Consider the following 23,377-nt stretch of genomic DNA (forward strand, 5'->3'; position numbering starts at 1 on the left):
TCTCTGCGCTACAGCGATACAGCTGTGGTGCTGATGATTTATTGATTTATACCTTGGGGTTGTTTTTAACAACAAATACACAAGGTGGCTTACCTAAAACCAAGGTAATACAAAATAAGAAGGAAATACGACTTAAAAAACAAGCAGTTTTGAACAGCAGAATACGCAATAAAATCAAGTGAATCTACAGTGCCCTACAAGGCAAATTTAACAGGATTTTTCACTTAAGGCTGAAGTTTATAACATTTGGGCGAGTAACAGGTGAGGGGCATGATAGATTATGCACAGTGTGGAGAATTCTAGAACCTGTGGTCATCCCATGAGGAATGTTGAGAGATTCAGCACAGACAAAATAAAGTACTTCTCCACACAGCGCCTAAGCTGAACTGTGGAATTTGCTTTCGCTAACATGCAGCGATGGCCTTAAAAGAGGAGAATTGGGCTATTAATGGCTACCAGCCACAATGGCTATGTTCTCTTTCCACTGTTGGAGGCCGTATGCCTTTGAATACCAAATGCTGAGACTGTACCTTGTGACAGCGAATTCCATCATTTAAATATGAACTGTGTGAAGAAGTAACAGGTTTGGGCTGAGAAAGACCTCTGTCTGAACCACTTCCAGTCCGAAGGACCAATGATCTAACACAGTATGAGGCACCTTCCTTTGTTTCTTATGGCTCAGGTCCCAAAATAGCCTAACCAGTCTGAGGTGGCATGCATCTTGGGCTGGCCTTCGTGCCTTGGTCCATCCCCTAGAAGCCTATGCGACGTGCAGGAGTTCTGAGACAGCTGCGCAGGGGGTTCCTCTGTGGATTTTTGAAAATAGCGTTTGTACCCCACCTTTCCTCTAAGGCAGGATTTCCCAAAGTTAAGTCTCCGGCTGTTTTTTGGACTACAGGCCCATCATCCCTAGCTAGCAGGACCAGCGGTCAGGGATGATGGGAACTGTAGTCCAAAAACAGCTGGAGGCCCAAGTTTAGGAAACATTGCTCTAAGGAGCTTTCACTGTGCTTCAAGTATGGGAATAATTATCTAAAGGTAAAAGTTGGAAAGCTGATAGCTAATTATAGGTGTGCCTTGGCCTGGGTTTTTATAAAACATCTGTTTAACAATCCACCAATAATTCATGATGCCTGTTCAGTGTCTATTCCTGTTGAACCCAAGTGCAGGTAGATTAAGAGCTGACCTTAAAACTTTCCTGGGCCTGATTTAGTCACCCTCCCTCTTCAACAGGATTTCTACTGCTGCTGAATATAAGCCAGAGCTGTCTCTAAGCTGGGAAAGGAATATTTTTCCGTCAGCATTTTTCTCCCAGAACTCTCATCCCTGAGCATTTTTATTTTGAAATTCTTTCATTTACACAATGAAGATCTGTCCCTCAGTTTTGATGCAGTTCATAAGCCTCTCACCCAAGCCATTGTCGCTGTAATTTGGTTTGGTTTTTTTTAAAATGGCAAGAGAATGTGTTCCCCCTGGTGTGGCATCTCCCAGGCATGTTGTAGATTAACAAAACACACCACAAGTGGTGCAGAGTAATTTGGCTTGCCTGCGCTCGCTCTCTCTCTCTCTCTCTCTCTCCCCCCCCCCCCCTCAGCTGAATTGGAAAACAGACTGCCTGTAGCCAAGACTAATAAACAGTGTGCCCAGTGTAACCGAGTTTGGGAATCATTTATCACCGTCTTATTATTGAGTTAAATGGCCAAATGGGATTTGACCTGGAAAAAAGTCTGAGAAAGAGGGAAGGTGGTGGAAGCAGGACTGAAAAAAATTCTGTTGCCTTTTGCTTGAGTAAGAACAGGCAGAAGAGGCCCGCTGGATCAGGCCAAAGGCCATTTAGTGCAGGTGGGAATCTCCACATACGATTCCCAGCAACGAGTACATACTACCTCCAGCAAAAGAAGTGGAACATCACCATCTTGGCTAGCTGCCATTGATAGTTTTATTCTCCCTAAATTACTCCTCTTCTAAAGCCATCCAAGATGGTAGCCCTCACTACTTCTTGTGGGAACAAATTCCGTAGTTTAACTATACTCTGTGTGAAGAAGTACTCCCCCCCCCCCCCAGTGCTATTTTTCTAGAGAAAGAGGTGTCGGAGCTCACCATGAATACCTCCCTTGTTCTCTTAGAAAGGCAATGGCGCCCACCTGAGAGGTGCCAGAATTGAGTTCCGGCAAGTTCTGACTGGAAAAAAGCCCTCCATTTTACCTCATGTCTCCTCTTATTTTTTCTCCACACTAGGAAGTTCCAAATGTTGAAACATTTCCTCGATTATTTTGGTCGCCCCCTTTTGTTGTACCATTTGCAGCCCCGCAATAGCCTTCCAGAGGTGTACACAGTATTCCAAGTGTGGTTTGCGCCAGAGATTTGTATAAAGGCATTAGGATATTTTGGCAGTTTTATTTTTGATTCCTTTCTTACAACCCTTAGCATGGAATCGCATCTATAACAGTGCTCCCCACCAGTTTTCGTGGAACAGATGTTGAGCTAACTGGCCTGTAGCTTCCACACTCCCAATTCTTCTTAGTTTGGTTTTTTTTATTTTTAACGCGCCATTCTCTTTGTTGGCTCTATTGGGTTAGTTGGGTAGAATTCTACAAACTAATAATGTCTTCCCTTTTTTGGCTGTGGATCCTTACGCAGCCAAAACAAGACCAGAATCTGCATGCATCTCAAGAAGCTTTGGGAAACTCAAGGGCAAAAGATTCCTGCATTGCCGGGGGTTGGGCTAGATCAGGCATAGGCAAACTCGGCCCTCCAGATGTTTTGGGACTACAGCTCCCATCATCCCTGACCACTGGTCCTGTAAGCTAGGGATGATGGGAGTTGTAGTCCCAAAACATCTGGAGGTCCGAGTTTGCCTATGCCTGGACTAGATGACCGTTGGGGTCCCTTCCAACTCTATAGTTCTATGGTTTGCAGAAATACAAAAAGAAAAAAATTCAGGTTGAGGGGAGACCCTAAAGGTGTGCATTAAATCAGAGACAGATCTATGAGGACTGAGCACGCTCAGTGTGCACTGAATGCTGACTGACTTAGTATGTGAATAAGTGTTTAAAACTGGGGTGGGTGTGTGTGGAACAGAGTGTCCTGGAAGAGAAGAAAATGGCTGAAACCCTGCAGGCATGATCTGCCCTGCAAAATTTTGTTGCAGACCCTATTTGCTGATCTTTGTTTTTGTTTTTTTAAGTAGGAGTAGATGCTATTTTTAAGAAAGTTCAGCTGCATCTCTGCTCCCTCATTCAACTCAAGGAACTACAACAAATGCTTTTACTTCACTTCTGTAGAACAGGGGAAAGGAGGCTGGTTTTTGTTGGGCAGGGGAGGGAAATGTTGGAGGAGGGAACACCCCCCCCCCTCCATGCCACACATCCCTAGTGCAAACAAGATGTAGGGTGCAGGTTTGTGGCTAGGAAGGGGACAATAAAATAGCCTGAGCCTACCCTGGTGAGAACACCCTCTTCTAAGAACTTATGTGTTTGATTATAATTGATAAATGCTTATCAATTTCAGAGCAGAGGGTAATCTCCAGTGAAGCATGTTAACAGCTTCAATGTTGTTATTTATTCTAGAGCTGAGCTTTAAAGCTCTCTAATATGAAAAAGGTTTCATACAGAGCCACTTATAATTCTGATGCTATCCCGAGATAACTTAACTCCTGTACGTCTGCTCCAGTTACCTCTCTCATCTGTTCCCCTCACAGCCTGTTTCCTCACAGCTCCAAATGTCACGTTCCCACCCGTGGTTCTCTGCCTGTCACTCTTTCTCACTCCACCCAACATCCCATCCCACTTCCACGCTGTCAATCATCACTTCACTCACTCTTATGTCACAGTGCCCTTTAGTTCTGTGCTCTGAATGAGCTCATTTGGCTTACGTCACCGCCCCCCTCCGTGTGTTGAATCAGACAACCAAGCGCATGGTTAAACTACAGAGTTTGCTACCACAGGATTTGGTGATCGTCATAGACTCACAGGATGATTGTAGAATCATATTTTGAAGGTGCTAGAGGGTGCTCGGTGATCTGCCTTGCTGGCTTCCTTCTTATCCGCCTTGGGGGGCCCGGGAAGGATTTTTCATTTTTGTCTGCCGTCGGTTAGAATTTGCAACTCTGCTCCAAGCTGGAGGCACCATATGGTGATTCTGCCAAACTACCATCTCTGCACAATGTTTCTGTATGTAGAGCACTCGCATAATTGCTTTGAAAGGTCACCCTGTGAGTATGGAATATAATTTTGGAAGCAGTCCAGTGACGTATTCCTGAAATATATGTATATTTGTGTTTTTTCTAAACGGGTTCTCCGGCGAGCGTCCCTGCATGCAGCTCAGACTGTGTGTTCATCTAGCCTAGCATTGTGTCTTCTGATGGGCAGCTGCTCTCCAGGGTCCTAGAGACACAATTCTCCCCACCAGTGATCCTTTTTTAGCTGGAGATGTCAGGGGCTGAACGGGGGACTTTCCGCATCTAAGGCATGTGCCCTTGCCTCTGAGCTACATGGTCACCACGCTCGCAGAGGGCAGTGGCATAGCGTGGGTTGTCAGCACCCGGGGCAAGGCAAGTAATTTGCGCCCCCTAACCTGTGGATTTGCGCCCCCTAACCCTAACCCCCGGATGTTGCACCCGGTGCGGCCGGGCCCCCCTGCACCCCCCACGCTACGCCACTGGCAGAGGGTTCTTGCGCTTGGGCCCTGCTTGTGGATTTGTCGCAGGCATCTGGTTGGCGCCATTGTAAGAACAGGAGGCTGGACTAGATAGGTCATCAGCCTGATCTCCCAGGGTCTTCTTATGTTCTTGTAAGCACCAGAAAAGGAATCTCAAATAGTCCCGGGTACAAAGTTTAAGAAGTGGCAAATTCATATGTCACTCTAGTGATATGTGACCTTATAGGTAAGGTGTTACTATGAAGTTTCGCTAAATAAATAAGTTTCAGACAACTCCAACCATGAGGAAAACCTCATAGTTGTACAACATAGTTGTAGCACTCAGCTACATTAGTCAAAATGCAGTGATTTGAATGTGTTATAAACATGCAACACCGGATAACGTCAGAGAGCACAAAACCTTTCTACAGCATTTTTACATAGGGTTGTGGGTTTTGTTATAACGATTTAATTTCTGACTTATTTATAGCCCCCCCCCCCATGTGTAGATCCATCCACCCTCCAACCATCTTAAGTGATTATGGTCAAAAGAAGAAACACTATTTGTGCAAGTGATACTTAAATTGAATTTTTATGTTGTGAACCGCCCTGAGATCTAGGGATGAAGGGCGGTACACAAATATAATAATAATAATAATAATAATAATAATAATAATAATAATAAGCCATGCCCCTTCTGCATTTGGTTTATGGCACCATTGCCTGTGCTTGGATCATATAGGAAGCACTTCCTTTTTATTGTAGCACTAACAGGCGGTATTTGTAGTTACATGTATTCCTGTCCCCTTTTTTCGTAAGCCCAAAGTTTGTGGTAATGTACTAGTTCGGGTGAATATTCTATCTGTGCTAAGGCATCACTTTAAAATTCCTAGTTTGGCCCACTGACAAATGCCCGAAATAGCTGACTCTGATGCGAAGCTGATTACTGGCTTTCAGAATATGTGGGGGCTTGTTCGGCGCAGCTATTTTTCACAACTAAACGCGGCTGCAGAGCTACTGATGCAGAAACTTTTTAATAGCGTGGTATGCAATGTGTGGAAAGGTTTAATTGACAGCAAGGTTGATTATGCACATCCTTCCACAAACCTCTGCCTTTCCCCAGTGCTCTTTTTAAATCTTCCTTTTCAAAGAACGCCGTTGATTATGGACCGCAGAAGATCAAACCCCCAGGAAAAAAAGCTTTCCTTCATTCAATAGATTTTACTTTCCTCTTGTATTAGGGCATAAAGAATAGCCACACATCTGGGAACAGTTGAGGAGTGAGCGTATGAATTGGCTCTGAATCCATTTCCTGCTCATCTCTCTCTACTCAGAGTGAATTGACAAGTTCAAATGACTTTTTTTTGGGGGGGGGGGGAACACGCTCACCCACCAGTGATAGAGCATCTATTTTACATGCCCCTGGGTTCAGTCCTTTGCATCTCTAGATAAGTCTGAGAGAAACTACTCTCTGAAACTCCAGCAAACCGCTGCGAGTCAGGATAGTTAATGGATCGGAAATCTGATTTTTGTTTGACTCCACCTCCCATAGTTCTTGGCTGTTGTCCATGCTGGCTGGGACTGATGGGAGTTATAGTCCAACAGCCTTTAGAGCACACAGTTTCTCCATCTCTAGACAAAGCTGGGTAGGAGTGAAGCAGCTTCGTTTGTCCTCCACCCCTAGCTGCAAGTGCAGGGATTTTACAGATTAATAATAATAATAAATAATAAATTTTCATTTATACCCTGTCCTTCCCGGTTCAAAAACCGGGCTCAGGGCGGCGAACAACAAATTTAAAACACTTAATTGTAAAAGCAGCATAAAATACAGTATAAAAACATGAATAACAATAAAATTCAAAGTTCAAAAATCAGTTTGGGGGAAATCCATCCAATAAGCATTAGATAGTCACCAGGGCTAGCTGGCTGAATTAGTCCTTCTTGGGAACAGCGAGGAGGCCAGGGGAGAATTAGCTGTAGGGTCTCAGAGCGGGTGATCTTCATAAAAGGGGAGGGAAGAAAGGGAATTAAAAGATCAGGTTGAATTCAAATTAAAGGCCAGGTGGAATAGCTCTGTCTTACAGGCCTGATGGAAGGAGGTTAAATCCTGAAGGGCCCTAGTCTCATGGGACAGAGCATTCCACCAGGCTGGAGCCATCACTGAAAAGGCCCTGGCCCTGGTGGAAGATAGTCTGACTTCCTTAGGGCCCGGGACCTCTAAACTATGGTTATTCATGGACCATTAACTGAACCCATTTCTCAGTGTGCCCTTAGCTCATGCTGCTGTGATTTCATAGAATTGTAGAATTGGAAGGGACCTCAAGGGTCATCTAGTCCAATCCCCTGCAGTGCAGGAATCTCAACTAAAACATCCATGACAGTTGGCCACCCAACCTCTGCTTAAAAACTTCTAAGGAAGGAGAGTCCACCACCTCCTGAGGGAGACCATTCCACTGTGGAACAGCCCTTACTGCCAGAAAGTTTTTCCTGATGTTTAGTCGGAATCTCCTTTCTTGTAACTTGAAGCCATTGGTTCGAGCCCTACCCTCCAGAGCAGGAGAAAACAAGCTTCCCCCCTCTTCCATGAGACAGCCCTTGAGATATTCAAAGATGGCTATCGTATCTCCTCTCAGCCTCCTGTTTTCCAGGATAAACATACCCAGTTCCTTCAACCATTCCTCATAAGGCTTTCAGATGTTTGCCTTGGGGCATTGTAAGGAAAGAGTAGCAGAGAGGGAGTGCAGCTCGTGCTTCTGTTTCTACTGCTGCTGAGACTTTTGCAAAATAAGAGGAGATTTGGATCTGAGGTCCAATGTGGTGTTGGGAGTAGGATGTTGGACTGGGGAGACCTGGGTTAGAATCCTCCCACAGCCACAAATCTCAGTGGGTGGCAGTGGCGTAGCGTGGGGGGTGCAGGGGGGCCGGCCACACCGGGCGCAACATCTGGGGGGCGCGCTTGCACTCGCAGCTCTCTGTCCCTACCTGCGTTAGGGGGCGCAAATTACTTGCCTTGCCCCGGGTGCTGACAACCCACGCTACGCCACTGGTGAGTGGCCTTGGGCCTGTCATCCTCTCCCTTTCTCTTTCTAATCTACCTCATAGGGTGGTTGTGAGGATTACATGGGGAAACTATGTACTGTACCTTGAGTTCCTTGGAATAATAATAATATTAATATTAATAATAATAATATATTTATACCCCGCCCATCTTGCTGGGCTTCCCCAGCCACTCTGGGTGGCTTCCAACAAAATATTAAAATACAGTAATGCATCAAACATTAAAAGCTCCCCTAAACAGGGCTGCCTTCAGGTGTCTTCTAAAAGTCTGGTAGTTAGGTTGTTCTCTTTGACATCTGGTGGGAGGGTGTTCCACAGGACAGGTGCCACTACCGAGAAGGCCCTCTGCCTGGTTCCCTGTAACTTGGCTTCTTGCAGTGAGGGAACCACCAGAAGGCCCTTGGCACTGGACCTCAGTGTCTGAGCTGGACAACAGGGGTGGGGACGCTCCTTCAGATATACTAGACCGAGGTTGTTTAGGGCTTTAAAGGTCAGCACCAACACTTTGAATTGTGCTCGGAAACGAGAGAAGGTTGAAGAAGATTGGAAGAAATTTAAGACTTATTTTAAAAAGTATTGTAATTTGGTTGAATGTTAAGATGGAGGCTAGATCATAAATAATTGACCACCACTAAATTAGATGCAGTTAGGATGCTAAGTGAGATTGAGGAAAAATCATAAACCTTTGGGAGAAATATTAGATTATTTTTTAAATGAATGGGACATAAGTATGTAAACAATATGGTAAATTGCGGGCAAGAATTGACAATGATGCAAGTGGGAGCGGGAGATGTGAGGAAGTCAAAAGAAGTGAAGAAAATATGTTATGATATGTGTTATATTGTTCATTATCTTTGCATTTATGTTTAAAAATCTTAATAAAAATATTTAAAAAAAAATGAATTGTGCTCGGAAACGTACTGGGAGCCAGTGTAGGTCTTTCAAGAATGACATATAAGTAAATTTTCCCTGTGGGCAGAAGTGTGTTCTCTCAGAGCAGGGACAAAACACCCCTACTCCCAACCCCTCATTTTTTTCATAAGATCGGGAAGTAGGAGAAGAATGAGTCAGCCCCATTTCCTCTGCCACCAGTGTTTAAGAGGTTCCAAAGCTTTGTTTAAATAGGTACTTTTGCTGTGGATCTCAGGGTTAGTTCCTTCCAGCTCCTCCCCAGAGTGACTAATATTCTGGATTACAGATGGAACTGTTAACTCCAGCCTCACCTTGAGTGCTAAACACCCTGATAAAGTGTAAGCCCCCAATGGCATTTCAAAAAAAATCCACCCTAGAGCAGCAAGAATCTGATCATGGGATTTGGACACACCTTTCCATGTGTTTAAAAAACCCACATGATCCAGTAGATCATACAGTGGTACCTCGGGTTAAGAACTTAATTTGTTCCAGAGGTCCGTTCTTAACCTGAAACTGTTCTTAAGCTGTGGTACCACTTTAGCTAATTGGGCCTCCTGCTGCCGCCGCGCGATTTCTGTTCTCATCCTGAGGTAAAGTTCTTAACACAAGTTACTATTTCTGGGTTAACAGAGTCTGTAACCTGAAGCGTCTGTAACCTGAAACGTCTGTAACCTGAGGTACCACTGTATTGGATTATACAGTGATTCAGCTGATACCCCAGTCACAATATTCCTGTCACAAGATCAATGAGGTAGTTAATGGAGAAAGAATGGTAAAACCAAGAATTAGCCTTATGACCGCCTTGTGTTTGGGCCCAACTAATAGTGGCTTGTCAAATCTCCCAAGACTGGCTTCAGCAGATGGCTGGAGAGTGAGGTCAATTCCTGGAGACTCCAAGCTAAACCTAGTAGAGGAGCTTGCAGGAGGCCTGGGGAGAAGGAGCCGGATAAAACAATTAGGCTGTATTTCTTTGTTGCACTTCTGTTCATCAAGCTCCCTGGCTTGGACTTCCTCATGTGGCTCTGCAGTCCCAAGTGATGTTCTCCCTGCTCCTGCCTTAGATGGCTTTACAATTGGGGAAGAACCAAATACATGGAGGTTTCAGTGGCTGTAGTCTACCCCTTGGGGTGACAGCAAGCATGTCTCTTAATGCCCGGAAACAAATGTGGGAGGGGGCTGTCGCTATCTTGTTCTGTATCGGACTTCCCAGAGGCATCTGGTTGGCCGCTCTAGGTATAGGATGGTGCTCTTATAGGTTCATAGCTGCCCTTTTTGGAACTAAATAAAAAAAAATTCCTTCCGGTAGCACCTTAGAGACCAACTATGTTTGTCATTGGTATGAGCTTTCGTGTACATGCACATTTCTTCAGATACACGCAAGTTCATACCAATGACAAACTTAGTTGGTCTCTAAGGCGCAACTGGAAGGAATTTTTTACATTTTGTTTCGACTACAGCAGACCAACACAGCTACCTACCTGTATCTCTTTGGACCTGTTTGCACTCAAGGGTTTGCATAAAAGGTAAAGGTAAAGGGACCCCTGACCATTAGGTCCAGTCGTGGCCGACTCTGGGGTTGCGGCGCTCATCTCGCTTTATTGGCCGAGGGAGCAGGTGTACAGCTTCTGGGTAAAGTGGCCAGCACAACCAAGCCACTTCTGGCGAACCAGAGCAGCGCACGGAAATGCCGTTTACCTTCCCGCCGGAGCGGTACCTATTTATCTACTTGCACTTTGACGTGCTTTCGAACTGCTAGGTTGGCAGGAACTGGAACTGAGCAACAGGAGCTCACCCCGTCGCAGGGATTCGAACTGCCGACCTTCTGATTGGCAAATCCTAGGCTCTCTGGTTTAACCCACAGCGCCACCCATGTCTCCAAGGGTTTGCATACGACCAGGCAAATAAGTATGTTTTAAGCAACATATTCCTTTGCAAGCCAACATTAACCTGAGGAAGACTCTCTGCAGCCATGCTGCAGTGCGAAACATCTTTAAAAAGTGGGGGAAAGTGGAGGAGTATTCTTTTGTTTTGCCTCGTTTTAAAAGGTTGCTGTCGTAAAGTTGCAGGCAGCTGAAGTAATTGGGTGCACCATTTTAAGTGCGGCCCCGGGCCTTGAAGCATTCTGGCGCTGTGGGGCTCTTGTCATCTCTCGTTCTAGAGGTTTCCGAGAGATAATCTGAGGGAATCGTCTCCCAGCATTTCTGTAAATGCATTCTGCCTTCCCAAATTAGCTTCCTGCGGATGAATGCAAGGGGCTGGATAGGGGCACTTTTGCTTGGACATGCAGTGCATGGCTGGCGACCTTTCTGAGGTACACGTGGCTGTCTCCACGCGTTCCTGCTGTACCTGACCTCTCTTTTTATTCTGAATTCACTCCCAGGCAAACCAGGATGCAGTAATTAGCCGTGCCCCTGAGCAGAAAGACGACCGAGCCATCAGTCTCCAGGATGCGTCGGCGGTTTACGATCTTCTAACTATCACACTGGGCAGAAGAGGGCAGTATGTCATGCTTTCTGAGGTAACTACTCCTAGGTTTTCTTATGTCTTTTTTTATCACCCCCAAAACAACAAGGCAGCACTCTACGTTCTTCCAAACGCACACCAGCTTGCTTATAATGTTTGCTGAAGTGTATCCAAGTGGCACTACATCTAACTGAAACATTTATGGGTGTACACATGTTCTGCCTGGGGCCGTGTGCAATACATCCCATGACTCCAGAGGAGGGAGACTCCTAAGGCCACCTTTCTTAACGCTGGCAGCGTGGGAGCTGCGGCTTCTTCCCACAACGCAGCAGCGATACGGGGAGCGTAATTCACTTCTGAAATTTTGCTGTTGTGGGATGTGGAGATGGCTTTCAGATGAGATGAGTGGGGCCTGCAACAAAACGTTGCACTGTATCCTCACCTCCTAGCAGGAGAATTCCTCCAGGTCGCACCATTCCATCCTCCCATTTTCCTACTCTTTCTTTAGAAAAGAAAACACAAGTACAGTGGTACCGCGGGTTACAGATGCTTCAGGTTACAAACTCCGCTAACCCAGAAATAGTACCTCGGGTTAAGAACTTTGCTTCAGGATGAGAACAGAAATCGCGCAGCGGGAGGCCCCATTAGCTAAAGTGGTACCTCAGGCTAAGAACAGTTTCAGGTTAAGAACGGACCTCCAGAACGAATTCAGTTCTTAACCCGAGGTACCACTGTATGGAAAACGAGCAAGGTCCCAAGCAAAGAAGAATGGCAACTTAAACTGATGGAATTATGCCCAACTTGCAGATCTAACATACAGAATAAGAGAACATGAAGAAGATACGTTTAAAAAAGATTGGAAATGGTTTACTGAATATGTGGGGGGAAACTGTGCACACTTGAAAATGCTGGCAGCAGTAAGATAAAGTCAACAGTGTAAATAAGTTTTGATGGATGTAACAATGGAATACTGAATGGTTTAGTTTATGTGAAATATGCAGGGATTCGTGTTACGCAAAATGAACCATAGAAAGAGAAGATGGGAATTTTACGGTTGTTTAAATGAATATTCTAAATTGTAAAACAGAACATTTAATAAAAATTGTATAAACAAAAAAATTGGAGGGGGCGGACAACTTAACAGAATTGGATCCAATATATTGATGAAAATGTGTTCACCAAAACAGTGGGAAAGGCTAACAGCAGGCACCCAAGAGACTTTACTTGATCCCACCGAATCATGCTGTCTCCTGTGCAACTAAAACCTGAACTATCCCAGATGGACATTTTTTTATCCCCACAGAAAGAAATAAAATCACATAGGTTCCCCCCCCCCACACACTTTTGGTAATGAATTCCACAAAAGTTGAGAATCTGCTAGTGATAATACTTGTGCTTCCTTCTTTTTTTTCTCCCCAGTGTTTGGAGAGAGCAATGAAACTTGCATTTGGTGAATTCCACCTATGGTATCAACTGGCCCTTTCCATGGCAGCTTGTGGCAAGGTAAGGCACAAACACGTTCATGGAAAAGTTTCGATTATCTGTACTCAGTTCTCCAAAGCAAATGGTAATTTGAACTACTGTTGTTGTTGTTTACATCCCATCCTTTCCCCCAAACGGGTATTATTGAGTATTATTGTAATATTATATTGATTAATAGGTGCATAAAGTATTATTCTAATCACAGTTTCTTCCAATGCTGAGCTCAGGTGGTTGAGTGTGTTAACTCTATTTTTTCCCCCTTTCTAATTTAGATTTTCATTGTACTTCCAAAAACAATTACGTATTAACTTCAACTTTAATATTGTTTCCCTTTGGCATTTTGACTTCCCACACTTCGCTCCATGATGTTTTTGTTCCCACCCTTCTTCCTGCTGCATTGTACACCATCCAATACATATCCTCTATTACATTCGTTATCGTTTCGTTTCTGCTGCTCGTACTTCGAATCCTGCTCCCTGACTCCATTTGACTGTGGCAAGTTGAGCGCGTTAACTCTCAAAGCAAAATTGGGTTGCCCAAAGGGTGGTGCTGTGGGTTAAACCACAGAGCCTAGGACTTGCCGATCAGAAGGTTGGCGGTTCGAATCCCCACGATGGGGTGAGCTCCCGTTGCTTGGTCCCTGCTCCTGCCAACCTAGCAGTTCAAAAGCACGTCAAAGTGCAAGTAGATAAATAGGTACCACTCCAGCGGGAAGATAGACAGCGTTTCCATGCACTGCTCTGGTTCGCCAAAAGCGGCTTAGTCATGCTGGCCACATGACCTGGAAGCTGTACGCTGGCTCCCTCGGCCAATAAAGCAAGATGAGCACCGCAGCCCCAGAGTTGGCCACGACTGGACCTAATGGTCAGGGGTCCCTTTACCTTTACCTTTATATAATTGGAGCACAGTCTTTCTTTGCTGAAGTACTGTACAAACATTTGTGAATTAAATAATCTTGGCTATGATATAAGGCAGCTTTTTATACTGCAAGGATGTCCTGGTCTCCTACCTAGTCTTGTTAAATATTCTGGAAGCTAAATGGCATGATCTCTGTGAATTGATCCAAGATCTGTAAATATTCTGTGTCTGATACTTTGAGCAGAAGCAATTTCTTTCTCCGTCTGTGAAGTATTTTCAGCCCTAGCACTGAATCTTTCCCAAAGGATTCCTGCTCTATCCTCTGCAATGCTGTCATCTCACTAATGGCAGGGACAGGACGTGTGAACTAGGGCTTTTATCATACTCTGCAGCTTGATGGCAGAGAGCCAGAGGGATGGGGGAAGGGAGGAAAGAGGATGCTATCTCTCCAGACCACCAAAGGCACTTGAGGTTTTCCAAGGCAGAAGATCTCTTTTCACCTGTCTCTCTGCCACAGCCAATTCCTGACCTCATTAGAAACATGAGCCCACATCCCCAGGTTTTACTTTCAGACTTGCAGCACCAAGAATAAATATGTGACATGATGGAAACACAGCATGACAAGTGCTTCAATTGCCCCATAAATCTTCAAAATCTTTGAAACTAGTATCTTGTAAAAGAGTAACCAGAGGATCAGCCCTTGTTCTCATCTTGTGTCCTGGACCCTCTCTGTCCATGATACCCCCACTCTGTTGTGGTTTATTTCTTATTTCTTTATTGGGTTTATATACTGCCCTAAACCAAGCAGAGGGGACGCGGGTGGCGCTGTGGGTTAAATCACAGAGCCTAGGGCTTGCCGATCAGAAGGTCGGCGGTTCGAATCCCCGTGACGGAGTGAGCTCCTGTTGCTCGGTCCCTGCTCCTGCCAACCTAGCAGTTCGAAAGCACATCAAAGTGCAAGTAGATAAATAGGTACCGCTCCGTTGGGAAGGTAAACGGCGTTTCCGTGCGCTGCTCTGGTTCATCAGAAGTGGCTTAGTCATGCTGGCCACATGACCCAGAAGCTGTCTGCGGACAAACGCCGGCTCCCTTGGCCAATAAAGCGAGATGAGCGCCACAACCCCAGAGTCGGTCATGACTGGACCTAATGGTTAGGGGTCCCTTTACCTTTACCTTTATACCAAGCAGGTCTCAGGGTGGTTCACAGAATAAAATCAAAATACAGAACCACAAAATACATAACCAAAATAACAACAACTGTATAACCCCCCCCCAAAAAAAACACATTTTAAAAAGGCATAGGTTGTCCAAGCTGAGCGTGGTAAAAACACCACCTTGTAAGAGCTTGTAAAAGGAGAAAAATAACACTGATTTTGTCTTGCTGGTCAACCTATTAGTGCGATCCAAAGGTTTATCCATATTCATACTTTATAATGGCATTTGGCTTTCTTGAACAAAGGCTGTACTTTCTCGATCAACTGCAACCTGCAGCCTAATTTTGAAAGTTCGGATTTCTGGGAAGAGTGGCCTGTCCCTCTTCCTGCAGCAGCCTGTTGGTGGGAAGGAAGAAGATGCCGGAAAGAGAGAGAAACAAAGTTTGGGGGCACACAATGTGCGCCATGCCCCCCACATTACTCCTGAAAGAATGTAGCCCTTGACAGAAAACAGGTTGCCCCCCTGTTCTAGGTATACAGTTTCCCCCCACTATGAACAGCATGTATCATGAAATGTGCTGAATATAGTTTGCAGGTGAGCTAATGAATTGATAACTACTAACAAAAAATATAAGGGACGCGGGTGGCGCTGTGGGTTAAACCACAGAGCCTAGGGCTTGCTGATCAGAAGGTTGGTGGTTCGAATCCTTGCGACGGGGTGAGCTTCCATTGCTCAGTCCCTGCTCCTGCCAACCTAGCAGTTCGAAAGCACGTCCAAGTGCAAGTAGATAAATAGGTACCACTCCGGCAGGAAGGTAAACGGCGATTCCGTTCGCTGCTCTGGTTCACCAGAAGCGGCTTAGTCATGCTGGCCACATAACCTGGAAGCTGTGCGCCAGCTCCCTTGGCCAATAAAGCGAGATGAGGGCCGCAACCCCAGAGTCGTTCCAGACTGGATCTAACGGTCAGGGGTCCCCTTTACCTTTACCTTTAGCAAAAAATCTCTTGGCTTTTCTAATTTTTGTGATAGAAGTCCAGGTGGCACACACAGGGGCTCCTCAGCAGCTTCCCATCCCATCACAGACTAGAGCCAGACTGGATAGGGTAGCTGCATCAGAGCTGTCCAAATTCTAGCTCTCCATAAGGGCTGTCAAGTTTTTAGGCAGGAGGGTAGTTGGGAAACAAGAATGGAGAGTGGCTAGTTTTCCTCCAACCCCAACTCCCTTATACTTAGCTTTCCACACAGGATGCAAACATGGGGAACAAAAGTGGCGGGGGCACTTAAACCAGGCTCAGAGGTTCCTGAGTAAGAATTGTGTGAAGCTGTTTCTCTTGCAAGGCCACGTGAGGGTCGGTGGTGCCAATCAGAAGCAGGCCTTTGGTCTCTAGCACACATGGAAGAACTTCCAGTCAATCTTGGAGACAGGAAACAGGGTCTGAAGGGGATATGTTGCCGTGTATAATCAATAGAGATGCATATATGCTATGCTGTTTTTGCCTGCCTATAAACATGGATCACTCATAGCTTAGTGGCATGAATCACTCCTTCTATGGTTCAAAACAGAGTTTCCTTGGGAAAAGGGGTTGATTGTTAAATCCCTAGCTCTGGGGATTGTAGCATCTGTTGTACCCTGGCAACTCTCAGCATCCTCAGCAAACTACAGTTCCCAGGATTCTTTGGGGGAAAGCGCTGTGCTTTAAATGAAATGAGGAAAAGGCTGGCTACCATCTTAGATGACTTCAAAAGGGGACTAGTCAAATTTTAGGAGGATGAGGCTACTAATGTCTTCCAGTTACTATGGCTTCATGGTTCCTCTAGGGCCAGGGACACTGTGTCTCTGAATTACCAGCCTCTGGGGAACAATAGCTGGAATGGTCTGTTTTCTGCTGATGGCATCTAGTTGGCCAGTGAGGGGAACAGGATGCTGGAAGCAATGGCCCTGGGGGCTGATCCACCAGGGCTCTCCCCATGTGTAGTTATTCTGGAGCAACTGACAGCGAGAACACAAGATCTGATCTTCTGTAAGAGGCTCTAATTCTGAATCTTTTTTGGCTGTGTGCGAACGCAGGCCCACGGGCAAAGGAGACAGCCGTTCTGCCTCCCTTAATTGACGCTTGAGATATTTTCTGGGCATGGCAAGGAGTGAAGGGGAGGCTTTGCAAAGAGCTGCTCTGCTCTCGCCGATGCCTTGGTTACTCTGAGCCTCTGCGTGGGCGAGAGAATCAAACGGCTCCCAGCTGATGTTTGCTGTGCCGCTGTAAATGTTGGCAGAGCGTCGGGCAGGGAAAGTACAGCAAGGCTTCTCTGCAATCCGTTATCACCATTTTCGTTGGGCTTTCATCTCCTTCCCTTTTTTTCTTTTAAAAAGGAAAAGGTCTGCGATGTGCAGAGGCAAGGTGCTCCCTTGCCGTTTAATAAACGGTGTGCCAAGCGCATTGATATTCAGAGATGGTTGTTAACCTGGGTGACTGTTTCACATTTTAAGTGGCTCTCATGCCAGTCTGGTTTCGTGATATAGAGCACTAGGCCCAGCGCTGGGTTTATATCCCCAACTCGGGTGAGAATCCCGTGGGACGTTCACTGTGACACATGTGTTGCTTTTCATGAGACTGCCATGTTTGCATATAAAGTGGGGAAGGGCTAGGATTGACACCTGTCCCTAGGAAAACAGGATCTTTCTGTTTCTGAACAAAAGTGTCCCTTGTCCAGTTTTGACCCAAAATGGTAGTTGTGTCGCTGTTGGTGCGGCTGAGGAAGAGCCTGGCCTGGAACAAGTGACAGTAGAAAAAAGGGAGAAGGAGCGACCTCTCCTTTCCTTCCATCCCTCCCCCTCTCCTTCATTCCCTCTCGCTGGTGGTCCCCCTCAGCTACCACCTGCCAGTCTAGCATGGTGTGGGGCTGCCACTGCTTGGCGTCCTCTGCCGCCCTGACCAGACCTCTCCTTCTCCCTCCTCCTCGTCCACAATAAACATGCCAGGGGGGCATTGGTCAAGTAGCAAGCAGGGTCAGCCAAGCTTGCAGGCCTTTGGATCGCAACGTATGTCATTGACTTTTTGTAGAAGGTCTGGAGAGCATATGAGGCTTTCTGTCCCTCTTGGGGTAACGTCCCCTGAATTGTGGAGGAAACCTTAACAGGGTATTCCTCTGTTTTGGCACCTCTCCTGCCTTATGTGTGGCCTGCACTGGCCAAACAGGTACTGGGGAATGTGATGCCCCTGTTGTGGAGGGGATAATCCCTCAGAAGAATCTGCCTCTGGGTGTTCTGGAGTCTCTGGCACAAGGAGGAAGAAGAAGAAGAAGAAGAAGAAGAAGAAGAAGAAGAAGAAGAAGAAGAAGAGTTTGAATTTGATATCCCACTTTATCACTACCCTAGGGAGTCTCAAAGCGGCTAACATTCTCCTTTCCCTTCCTCCCCCACAACAAACACTCTGTGAGGTGAGTGGGGCTGAGAGACTTCAGAGAAGTGTGGCTAGCCCGGTTAAAATTTACGGCATGTACTGCGTTGAAAGAAAATGTAATGAAAATGTTTTACAGATGGTATATAACACCCGTTAAACTGGCCCTAATGTATAAAACATGCAATAAGTGTTGGAAATGTAAAGAAAAAGAAGGTACTTTCTATCATATGTGGTGGGAGTGTAAAAGGGTGAAAGACTTCTGGGAAATGATATACAATGAATTGAAAAAGATGTTGAAATATACGTTCGTTAAAAAACCAGAGGCCTTTCTATTAGGAATGGTAGGAAATGAAATTAATAAGAGAGACTGTAAACTGTTTCAATATGCAGTGACTGCCGCAAGGATACTTCTGGCCCAAGGATGGAAACAGGAAAAAATTCCAACAGTGGAAGAATGGAGAAGGAAATTGACTGAATATGCAGAATTGGACAAATTGACTGGGAAGATTCGATATCAGAAAGACCAAAAGTTTATCGAGGACTGGGGGAAATTTACAGAATATCTGAAAAATATATGTGATGTACAGACAACGCTTGTTGGTTTTGAAGAGACTCTGTGAGATAGTAAGAAATACTGCAAAAAAGAGAGTAAGAGAAAAAGGAGTTGGGAAAGGCAATATCATGTTTAGAAATGTGTCAACAAATAGAAATTTTACGAAAGATTGACAGAGAAACTGAGGGAAGTCAAAAATTGAAGAATGAGTGCAAAATAATTTGTTGACTGTATAAAATTTGTTTGGAAAATGAATAAAAATTTTTTTAAAAAAGAAGAAAAAAAAGAGAAGTGTGGCTAGCCCAAGGTCACATGCAGCAGCTGCATGTGGAGGATCAGGGAATAGAACCCGCTTCACAAGATTACAAGTCTACTACACCACACTACACCACACTGGAACTCCTGGCTGACACGTGCCTTCCTGTCCTAGCCACTACTCCATGTCATGACAGCTGCTGGACCGCCTTGTGTCTTGCCTCACTTCAGTCTGTTGCTCCATCTACTTGTTTCTGTTTTGGAGAAAGGCACAGTACTGGGACAGTACTGGTGCCCAGAGCAAGAAACTGATGGACGTCGTGCGTGGGAGAGGATAAGGATCAGTGCCCCTGTTTTAAAGCAAGACTCTGCAAGATAGCTCAGTTGGTAGAGCACGAGACTCTTAATTCTGGGGTCATGGGTTCGAGCCCCATGTTGGGCAAAATATTCCTACATTGCGGGGGGGGGGGTTGGACTAGATGACCCTTGGTGTCCCTTCCGACTCTACAACTCTATGATTCTACAAATGTGAATGAGGCTCCAGCACTCCAGCTGGCAAATACAGTACTCCGGCGGGGCTTGTACCATCAATTTTCACGATGCCAGAGAGTGTTTTGGCAAGTTGTAGAAGTGGGGTGATTCCTACACCAGCCTTTACGATTCCAGGCCGCCAGGAATCACGCTAGTCTCCAATGACAAGGATCCTGAGATCATGTTAAGGGTAGCCAAATTCTGTGCGATTGCCATAAAACCTAGGGAACAAGCTGTGCTATCATAATGATGAAGGCCTTAAATGATAATTTTAGGTTATATGTTAGTGACTAAGTTTTAATTTATATATTTTTTAAACTGTTGCTATATCTGTATTGTCCCTGTTAAACCTAATTGTAAATTCAATTGTATCCCTGTCGTGTTTTATGACTTCCTTGATATTGTATGTGGACTGGAACTGGTCTGTGACCAAAATAATAAAATTCATTCAATGTGAATGAGGCCGAGGTCTGGATGATGGGACCTGTCAAGCCCTGCTTAGCCCTGCGTCTCGGCCAAACGCTGCTGTGTTTTGTCGTTCTATCGTTTTTGTCGTTTTATCGTTCTCCGTGTGGAGAAAGGGCGATTTGTAAATGTAATGGAAAAAGCAAACTTCTGTCACAGGTGCAGGTGAGGGGAGGGACAGAGAAAGGAATAAACACCCTTCTGTGAGCTCTTTGGGACAAAAGGAGGGCGATGTCATGCCCGCCAACATTTATCAGACGAAAATAGGGAAAACCTATTCCATACCCAAGGGACGCGGGTGGTGCTGTGGGTTAAACCACAGAGCCTAGGACTTGCTGATCAGAAGGTTGGCGGTTCGAATCCCCGCAATGGAGTGAGCTCCCATTCCTCGATCCCTGCTCCTGCCAACCTAGCAGTTCGAAAGCATGTCAAAGTGCAAGTAGATAAATAGGTACCGCTCTGGCGGGAAGGTAAACGACGTTTCCGTGCACTGCTCTGATTCGCCAGAAGCAGCTTAGTCATGTTTGCTACATGACCCGGAAGCTGTACGCCGGCTCCCTCGGCCAATAAAGCGAGATGAGCACCGCAGCCCCAGAGTTGGCCACGACTGGACCTAATGGTCAGCGGTCCCTTTACCTTTACCTATTCCATACCCTCCAACATTTCTCAGATGGAAATATAAATAGACATTGTGTCCAATATGCAAATGCTCCAGAAGTCAGCCATGACCGGAACCCCACCCTCCCGAAGGCCAGTTTCAAAGTTTGACCTGGCAGCTTGCAAGGGTGGCAGAAAGCCTTTTAGAAAGTTAGGAGAAACTGTATAAATATATCCCGTGTATAAAATTCTGCAGCGGCAAAGGGATGGAATGGTTTGGGATGCTCCTTCTGGCTGCTTTCCTTTCAAAAGCTTAGCCCAGTTGCTAAGTAACGCACTTTAAAAAAGAAAGAAGGCAGCAGCCGTAGATTTGTCTTTCCTTGCAGCCGGGAGCCTTGGGAGATGCAGGGGCCTTTGCCGGCTCCTTAAATAGCACAAGCAAAGAAAGGAAGTTAAAAAGATTGTAGCGGTTCAAGATTTCGTTACAAAGGTCAGCTGGCTAGAGGACACTCGGTGGGTCGATTTCTCTGCCGGGAGAGGAGGAGCAAGAGGGCATGTAGTGGGGAGAGGGAGATAGAGAGAGATTTGTGCCTCTAAGCACATGGAAATTTCCAAAGATTCCTGAAAATTCATCAAAACCAGAATGAGCCGGCTAAAGCTATATCGCCGCTGTGCTTGGATCGCAGCCAGCGGCTTGGACGGCGAATGTGGGATATTGGGTCGTCGTCATAGACTCTGGGGAGTGGGTTTACACTAGATTATATAATCTCTCTAATCCTAGGCAATTGCTTTAATGACAAGGATTGGAAACAGACTGGCTGGCAGTCTTTCCCATCCTTGCAACACCAGCTCCCAGCTGCCACATGGGGCGGCAAGTGTATAATATCAGCCGAATCTAGGCACCAAATTGCACCAGATGAAGAGTACTAGAATCTGAGACTGCAAGGAGCGGTGCATGTATGACAACATGTTTATCATGTGTATTCACTCCATTTGGATTTGGAAGATAGCCCAGGGGAGACAGAAAAACCTGCATTTTGCAGTGGCCTCAGCAGTCCGAAGGGAATATTGTTTGCTCTGGGGGAGGCTTGCCCTGCTTTGAAAGACTAGCTCTGTTTGAAAGACGGCTTGTCTTCTGCTCAGTATGTATGCTTGTAAGAAAGAAGAACTTTTTGAAATCAGTACGTTCCCAGTTGCCGCAATCCAATTTCTATACGGTTTCTTCTGGAAGCTGCTTAATTGTATATTTTAGAATCAGATTAGGTAATCCCTTCCCATTATTGTCCTCATTTCTCTGTACAGTGGTACCTCTGGTTACGTACTTAATTCGTTCTGGAGGTCTGTTCTTAACCTGAAACTGTTCATAACCTGAAGCACCACTTTAGCTAATGGGGCCTCCCGCTGCCACCACACCACCAGAGCACGATTTCTGTTCTCATACTGAAGCAAAGTTCTTAACCTGAGGTACTATTTCTGGGTTAGTGGAGTCTGTAACCTGAAGCGTATGTAACCCGAGGTACCACTGTATGTGCAAAACTGACTTGAAATCAACTTTATGTTTGTGCATGCTAGATATTGACCACATTTTCTTTTCTTTTTTTTCATTTTTTCATTCACAGCTTTAAGTTTGGTAGCTAAAATTTCCCCAAACATGTCAGGAAGGGAACACACGTCATCCTTCTGCTCTGTGTTTTTTGTTTTTCTGGGTGCAGTTTCCCCCCAGATAAAGCTTGGATGGTTCTTCTGTGACTCTATCTAGTGTGTGTGTGTGTGTGTGTGTGTGTGTGTGTGTGTGTGTTTTACATTGGAAATAATTTATAGGAATTGAGTTATCATTAATCCATGCAATGAAAGCCATCAATTTCTTAAATTCATTAAAAAATTCACTTCTATTTATTCTGTGTCATTCATATCATAAATTCAATATCCCTGCTTGAGCAAATTGGTTTATTTTCAGTCATTTTGTCATCCCTGTATTACTTCAATATGCTTCATTAGCAATGCAGTTAACTCTTTAAGCTAATGCATTCTTAATGGATCATTTTAAATATCAGTTTTTTTAATCAGTGATGGAAGGGACCATCAAATCTGAATTACTGCTCAGTGCAGGACCTGCAATGCAGAATGCAACTCATACATCCCTGGCAGAACTCATATTCACCTCCTGCTTAAACAGCTCCAGCGAAGGAGAGCCAGCCATCTCCAAAGGCAGTCTGTTTTGTTGTCAAAAAAGTTTCTATCATTAGGAAATGTCTCTTAATGCTTAGCTGAAATTTGCTTCCCTGCAATTTTCAGATATTAGTTCTCGTCCTGCCCTCCAAAGCCATAAGAACAATGATTACTGACCTTGATGGTTTACAAAGTAACTAAGAGGCTTCTGGGTATCATTCGCTGGGGAACAAGAGCAGGAGGAAACTGCTACCCTCATGTCCTTTTTGTGGACTTCCCAGAGACATCTGATAGGTCACTCTGAGAAAGAGGAAGAGGATGCTGGGCTGGACAAGCCTTTGATTTGGTGATCCAGCAGGGGGGTTCTTAAGGCCCTTGTCAGAAGCATGATAGAGACAGCTCTCTGCACACTGTAGCTTGCCAAAATGTGAGCATTTTTTTTCTTTTTAAATGGATGTGCGGGGAACAACTTGGCTGTACTGTAATGGGTGAACAGCAGGTGTTGCCGTCCAGAACTGAGAAACCGAAGTCTGCTTCACGTTTGATTTGCGGGGGACAGCCATCCTATGCATTGATCAGAGACATCCAGATATGGAGTTTTGTATGCAGACCTAGAACTTGTACAGTGGTACCTTGGCTTAAGTACTTAACTCGTTCCGGAGGTCCGTTCTTAACCTGAAGCACCACTTTAGCTAATGGGGTCTCCTGCTGCCGCCGGGCCGCCAGAACACGATTTCTGTTCTCATCCTGAAGCAAAGTTCTTAACCTGAAGCACTGTTTCTGGGTTAGCGGAGTCTGTAACCTGAAGCGTATGTAACTTGAAGCGTATGTAAACTGAGGTACC

At 45.4% G+C, this 23,377-nt stretch overlaps 1 protein-coding gene across 1 annotated transcript in view; it reads left to right on the plus strand.

Annotated features, from left to right (window-relative positions):
- TTC7A (tetratricopeptide repeat domain 7A) overlaps positions 1-23,377 on the plus strand; it is a 195,547-nt gene that overhangs the window by 33,914 nt on the left and 138,256 nt on the right. Inside the window, exons 9-10 of the mRNA XM_083733245.1 lie at positions 10,988-11,125; positions 12,490-12,573. Coding sequence (XP_083589371.1) covers positions 10,988-11,125; positions 12,490-12,573 — 222 coding nt within the window. The remainder of the gene's footprint in view (positions 1-10,987; positions 11,126-12,489; positions 12,574-23,377) is intronic.

Source organism: Podarcis gaigeae (genome assembly GCF_964106915.1).
Source record: "Podarcis gaigeae genome assembly, chromosome: 3".
In the NCBI taxonomy this organism is placed as follows: Eukaryota; Metazoa; Chordata; class Lepidosauria; order Squamata; family Lacertidae; genus Podarcis; species Podarcis gaigeae.